A 6,739-nucleotide genomic window follows, 5' to 3' on the forward strand; every position below is an offset into this window, starting at 1 on the left:
ACTGGAGGTGAATCCGTAGACAGTCAGTGACTCTGAGGGGACTTTCTTGCTTCTCTTTCCCTGACTGTAAGAGGCACCAGGCAATTTCTGTGTAATATTACACTTTTTATTACATGACAATAAAGGAATCTTGAATGGAATGAAAGGCAAGCTTGTGTTGGATTTGGACCAGGTAAGTTTGAGTTCAGGGTGGAAGTTGACAAGCTCATCGCAGGTGCATGAGGCAACCCCGATGTAGTCGTCCATATACTGGAGGAAGAGTTGGGGAGTCTTGCCTATATAGGCTTGTAGCATGGATTGCTCCACGTGGGACCCTTGTGGGTAGCCACGGCTACACCTTTGATTCAGAGGGAGTGAGAAGAGATCAATGAGAAGTTGTTTAAAGTGAGGACAAGTTCTGCCAGTAGGAGGAGGGTGGTGATAGAGGGGGACTGGTTGGGTCTCTGGTTCAGAAAGAAGCAAAGTACTTTAAGACCTTCCGTATGGGGGATGGAGGTATAAAGGAATCTTGTACTATGTATATAACAATAAACACAGTCATGTTCAGCTCCTATTCACATTATCGCAATTGATGCGGCTGCAAATTTGATGCATAATGTTGAGAAATGGCAGCGACTGCCTTTTCCGCTGAATGAACTCGTCCTGGCTGCAAAGTCACCTTGACAGTGGGGCAGCAGCGAGGTCCTGGCGCCTCGCACTCGGTCCTGCCACCAGCCGGGGGCGTCATTGCGTCGGGCGCGCCCTCTACCCACTCGGCCACTTTCGCCACCCTCGTTCAAGCGCCTCACCATTGGATAAAGGCACGATCAGACAGGGGAAGGGACCAATCGACGGAAGGATGCGGGCAGGATGAGGCGAGGACTTCCTGTGTCGGGTGGCCAATCAATGGACGGGAGATTCGAGGTGACTCAAAGGAGAAAGTGAGTGAGTGGTGGCGCCATTGAGCGAAGGAGCTTGAGGAGACTGACTTTGTTGGTAATAGTTCCGCTCGACCCAGGCCGCCGCTTTACCGCTCGGGGCCAGGCCTGAAGGTGGGGCTAGCCCTTGGGCCTCCGACCTCGGCGCCGTCGAGTTCCAGGGTCGCTCCCGGCGATGCCTTCGACCCGAGGGTTTGCCCACCTGCGCTGGGCCCCGAGGCCGGGATCTCGGTTGAAGTTGCGGATGGCGGGGGGTGGGGGTTGGTGCCGGTTGACTGCGAGTCGGCCGGCGTCTCCCTGACCATTGACCCCGGCCGTGTTTGTCGGCCCCGCCGCCGATTCGGCGTCTTGCAGCCTCAGGCTCTGCGCTTGGGACGAGCTGTGTTCCCGCTTGCAGCCTCGGCCGCTGTGCTCCCCTGCACCGACCTTACTGTTGACCTCCATCCCGGAGAAGGTCGTGCCCGGGGCACGTTTGGGGGCATACACATAGAACACGGGATTGACTCGGGACCGAGAAGCTCCGTTAATCGGGTTATTCTATTATCTCTATAAAGTACTGCACTGCAGGTTAGAATGCACCAATGTGATCGCCGGCATTGTCTTGTGCAGGTTCGGTTTAGAGCCTCGATGTTGCGCCAACCCATATATCCCTATCAAAAAATACTAAATCCTCCCTTTCATCCATGTCCCAGTCTAAAAGATCCTTAAATGTCCCTAATGTTTCAATCTCCTCCACCACTACCCTTGGCAATGCATTCCAGGCACCACAACTCTGGTTGTTATTTTACTCCTATATTTTCCTAACCTTTCTTCATTTGGTACAGATGCCTTCTAATGTTTGCTGTTTATGCTCTGGGTGGAAAAGGTACTGGCTGTCCATCCTATCTATGCCTCTCAGAATCTTGTAGATCTCTAATAAATCTCCTCCATTCCAAAGAGAAAAGTCCCAGCTCTGATCATCTGGCTTCATAAAACTCATTTTCCAATCCTGGCTACATCCTGGTAAATCTCCTCTGCACCTTCTCCATAGCTTCCACATCCTTCCAGTAACAGATGACCAGAACTAACAACATTGCTCTGTGTTGGTGTTTTGAATGGGTGTGTAACTTGTTTCTTCTTCCCTGAAGGTTTAACCATAATGTATGCTTGTGCTAAGTTTGTCTCCTGTCCTGTTGTGGTGAGTATTTATTGGAAGTACTGCATAGTTCTTTGCAGTGTGTCTGATTTGTTGATAAAATGAATCTTCTTGGGTTGCAGTACTTTTCTCCAATATAATTGTCATCTTATCCTTACCTCAGTGTAAAGGTAAAGTGTACTTTAATGAGCTTCACATCAATGTTAGCAATACAAACAAAAAAAAATCTCCAATCTCATGTCTTTAACCTTTTGGACTCTGGCCATTTTTAACCTTTCATAATATATACTCCGGATTGGGTTCTTGGGAAAACTATAATATGAAAGGTAAAACATCAGTATGAACCAGCTGGCGAATGGGGATAAAACCAATCCTGGAAAACGGGGATATGGAGTATAAGCGCTTGTTGGTACTTCCTGAAAATGGGGACACAGTCCAAAGGGTTAATCCTAGCTATTTCTTCAGCTTAACATATTGTTTCTGATCGAGCATAATGCAACAGAGAAAATGGTGAATCTTAAAGGGGATTCAGAGGTTAGTGAAGTAGATCCACAAGAGTACACTGATGCTTTGGATAGAGTGCTTGTTGTTCATGGAGCATGATCTAATATAGTTATTCTTTGGATGGTGTCATGGGCTGTGGAGCATGGATGAAGAGTGGTTGGATTATGGGTGGTGGGGTGGTTATGGGCTGATAGGGAAACAGATATAGGCAGTGTCTAGAACAGTTTTACAGTGTTTGTAATTTTTACAGCATCAGTAGTCAGGACTGGACTGGAGTTTTAATCCCACACTGATAGGTTTTGAGTAAAGGTGGAGGCTGCCACTGTTGCTGAAATGTTTAATTTGCATTGTAGGTTCGCATCCCTTCAAGGACTTTCCTTAGGCCTATGTCGGCCTCTGTCTTAAACAGACCAGAACCCCAGAATGAGCAGGTAAGTAAAAAAAAATGAATTTTTGTGGTCTTATCGGTGTATGGAAATGGGATTGTTGAGTGCAGCAATTTCCTGACCCCGATTGTAGCCATGGGTCTTGAACTAAAGCACAGTGGACCTCACCAGTTAGTGTAATTTTTAGCGCCATGTCTTTACAACACTAGCAGTCAGGACTGGACTACAGTTTGAATCCCACACTGTAAGGAGTTTGTACATTCTCCCAGTGTCTGCATGGGCTCTGGTTTCCTCCCACCATTTGAAATGTTTCGGGGGTGGGCGGTTAATGGGATGTAACTTTGATGGCACAGACATGTAAGCCAAAATGGGCTATTTCTGTGCTGTATGTCTGATTTTTTTTTAATAATTCCCTTTAGTGAAGTGAGCTGCAGGGATAAATCCTAAACCAGGATTCAGTAACATGACTGAAATATTTTAGATCCTGAAATAATGAAAAGTAATTTGCAACTTCCATATTGTGTCTAGTGCAAATTCTGTTTTCTGCTGAATTTAGTGCTGGTCTTAAAACTACAGTAATAACATCGATCTGAACAAAAGCCTGGATTTTGTACTTTCCCTTGACTAAGTTCAAACTGTTTTGCCTTTTGTGGCACTAGGAGCACCCATTCACTGGAAGGAAGTTCCTGCCATTTTGTGAGATCGGGAATCAAGGGCTATTTTATCTTGATCTCTGGCCAGCAACAATCTTACTCAGAATCAATGCTTCTCTGTCCCTGTCCTTTTTTGTGGGAGTGGCCTTCTGAATCTCTTTTGAATAATTGTAATTTTCCTGCTGAATATGCTCCAAACTTCTATAATTTTTAATCAAATTCCTCTTGTAAACGCCTAGAGTATTGTCCCTTATCCTCTTGCATTCCTTCTGAGATAGTTCTAAGTGCCCAGATGTAGTAAAGCTGTGATACTTGAATTTCATTTTATATTCCGGTCCTCTGTGTCTAATATACCCTGATAGTTTGTACTTTCCCTTGGCATTTCAGAGGTTCATTCATAAGAATCAAAACCTTTGGTCCACTGTTCTTAACAAAGCCTTAGAGAACTTCTATTCAAAGTTGTCCTTTGCACCCAGTGAAACTAAGTCTCTAATTCTGGTTTTACTGGAGTGTGTTTTTATTTATTTTTTAGACATACCATACAGTAATAGGCTCTTTTGGCCCACAAGCCTGTGTTGCCCAATTACACCCAATTGACCTGCATCCCCTGGTTCATTTTGAGGAGGAAACAGGAGCACCCATAGGAAACCCACACAGACATGGGCAGAAAATGCAAACTCCTTACAGTCAGCGCCGATTCAAACCCTGGTCGCTGGCACTGTTTACAGCTTTCCACTAACTACTACACTATCCCTGCTGACCCTTCCACTTGAACCAGGAAAATCACTTCCGAAGTTGTTTTGAAACACAGCAGTGTTTCAGTTCCAATGGTAGGTTTGATGAAATTCTAAGGAATGCGGTCTAGAGGAATGGATGTATTTTGAAGCAGTACATTTTAATATCCTCTGGCTCCTCCTCAGGCACAGCTCTCTGCACCAGGGAATGCACTGATGCAGATTGGACGACGGGACCTCCAGACCAGTGTCACCTCCAGGGACATCGATACTGCTGCTAAATTTATTGGTGCTGGTGCTGCCACTGTGGGAGTGGCTGGTTCTGGTGCTGGTATTGGGACTGTATTCGGCAGCTTGATCATTGGATATGCCAGGTGAGTGTCTTGTGGGTGCGTTAACCTTTCTCTCGCCTCGCTTCATATCCTGCACAAATTAATCTCATCCATTATTGTTATCTTCTAAAGCTTTTGAAGTAGTTTATGGATGAGATTTTGACAAATTAAATGACAGTTTAATTATCCTCAGGTTGAACCAAGAAACTGGTTGTCTGCTTTATCCCTCAGTTCAACGACATTTTAAATCTGTGTGTCTTCCTTTTTAAGTTAGAATCAATCCTCAAATCAGGGTGAATGGAGCAAGTGTGGATTTGAACAGTCCTGACCTGTGCTACCCTTGGAGTAAAATTGTGCATTGGACCTGTTCAAGCCCTGCAGGGCTGAATTCTTGGTGGTTTCTTTGCCATGCACAATGAGTCATGACTGTATGAAGTACAATAACATGGTTGGGATTCTGAATAACATATGGGTTGATGTTGGATTTCCAGTTTGCGCTCCTGTGTCCGCTGCCTACAAAAGGCCAAATTAGTTACAACTCAATTACTTGCCCACAAATATATTTCTCAATTATAGAAAGCCACTTCCTTCAGCTGCTGCAGCCTGTGGAGAAGATACTGCAAGAAGGCTACTGAGGGGTCATTTGTGGACCCTTTGACTAGATGGCAGCAGCTATTTCTCTCCAGAAGTCAGAGCAGACAATCGTGGGAGCTGGGGAACTCCTGCTAAGTTGGGGCATTTCACGTGCACTCCTATGGCAGATGGCAAATGGTTCGCCTATTGTTTTGTTTGGAGCTGACCCCTCCTGCCATTTGCCTCACAGGCTGACTTTGATTTTCTCATCTCAGAAAATGTCTGCAAGTCCTGTGAAAGGACTTCAGTTAACATTCATTTCCTGATCCTTTCATGTGAGTAGAACTGCAAGGCTGGGACAGTTGACGTAATTCATGGTAATGCTGCCAGGCAGAGAAGAAGGGGAAAGAAATGGATGCATCAACATTTGTCAGATATTTTGTGTGGGTGGGAGAAAGCCCAAGGATCCCCATCTTGATAGTAAGTGTACATGTTCCTCAGAGTAGCTACTGAATGTAGGTCCTTGGAGCTCTCTTTGTGAGAATGACTCTCGTCCTGTTAAGAGATTTGCTGAGCAGCCAATGAAACCATAACAGCAGTTTGGGCAGCATCTGTTTCCAGTCGAAGACCCTTTCAGGAACATTAAATCTTGTTTTGTCTTTTCCGCAGAAACCCTTCCCTGAAACAGCAGCTTTTCTCCTACGCAATCCTGGGATTTGCCCTGTCTGAGGCCATGGGGCTCTTCTGCCTGATGGTTGCCTTCCTCATCCTGTTTGCCATGTAAATTGTGGGAGACCTTGAAGATAGCATGGGAAGAGCAAATTATTGCAATGGTTGAATGGCCTTTCCCATTCTGCCCCCACCCCCCAAGTATTCAGAAGGGTTATTATTTTTGTTGTCCAGTCCAATTGTGTAAGAACTCTGATTAAATCTAAAGGGTCGATATCTGAATAAAATGGTTAAACAGCTTCTAACTGTGTGTCATTAATGGTGTGGAGTTTCTGGTCCAGAAGCAGTGCCTAATTGGGGAGCAAGGATGATTATTAGCAGCTGGAACATTGGCTTCCCCAACAATGGTAGGGCTGAAGATAATGCGCTAATACTGTACTCAAATTTTAATCACGGTTGAACACTGCATAAGCAAGTATCTACTACAGATGACCTTTAATCATGCAAGAATCTGTTTTGGAACCACTTGTTTAGAACATTCCAACACCATGGCCTGTCATGTCTCATAGAAAATCCTCTGCCACTCTTGTCTCTCTTTAGGGGTTTTTAATTCACAAAAGCCATGCTATCATCTGCTCAAATTTTTTTAAAATACACCTTCACCTTTTATGCAGAGGATGGAAAAGGTGGATTGCGCAGACCTTTTATGCAGGGAGATTCCTGAGCCAGCTTCCAAGGATGAAGCCCTGCCCGCCAACATGACGTGGAACATGTGTGCCAAGTTAGCAGATGGATCCACCTTTGTGTGGTTTTTATTTGACCTGCTGAGTTTCTAT

General features: G+C 45.2%; 1 protein-coding gene across 4 annotated transcripts; it reads left to right on the forward strand.

Moving 5' to 3' along the window:
- Positions 1-872: 872 nt before the first annotated feature.
- LOC138750132 (ATP synthase F(0) complex subunit C1, mitochondrial-like) lies at positions 873-6,208 on the forward strand. 4 transcript variants are annotated; one of them, XM_069912268.1, is made up of 5 exons: positions 873-975; positions 2,045-2,094; positions 2,910-2,987; positions 4,516-4,703; positions 5,904-6,208. In XM_069912268.1, exons 2-5 carry the CDS (start codon positions 2,056-2,058, stop codon positions 6,016-6,018), a joined length of 420 nt encoding a protein of 139 aa, XP_069768369.1. In that variant the 5' UTR covers positions 873-975; positions 2,045-2,055; the 3' UTR covers positions 6,019-6,208. The 4 variants fall into 4 exon arrangements, with proteins under 4 accessions (XP_069768369.1, XP_069768372.1, XP_069768370.1 ...); XM_069912269.1 differs by having other exon boundaries at positions 885-920; XM_069912270.1 differs by lacking the exon at positions 873-975 and adding an exon at positions 1,010-1,031.
- Positions 6,209-6,739: the final 531 nt, after the last annotated feature.

The sequence above is a fragment of the Narcine bancroftii genome (assembly GCF_036971445.1).
Source record: "Narcine bancroftii isolate sNarBan1 chromosome 12 unlocalized genomic scaffold, sNarBan1.hap1 SUPER_12_unloc_2, whole genome shotgun sequence".
Taxonomy (NCBI): Eukaryota; Metazoa; Chordata; class Chondrichthyes; order Torpediniformes; family Narcinidae; genus Narcine; species Narcine bancroftii.

What these genes read in the sequence shown, in the direction of transcription:
- LOC138750132 (XM_069912268.1), top strand. Translation starts at nt 2,056, where the DNA reads ATGTATGCTTGTGCTAAGTTTGTCTCCTGTCCTGTTGTG. An exon ending in TTGTCTCCTGTCCTGTTGTG is followed by an intron (nt 2,095 to 2,909) that starts GTGAGTATTTAT and finishes TTTGCATTGTAG; the next exon opens with GTTCGCATCCCTTCAAGGAC. An exon ending in CAGAACCCCAGAATGAGCAG is followed by an intron (nt 2,988 to 4,515) that starts GTAAGTAAAAAA and finishes GCTCCTCCTCAG; the next exon opens with GCACAGCTCTCTGCACCAGG.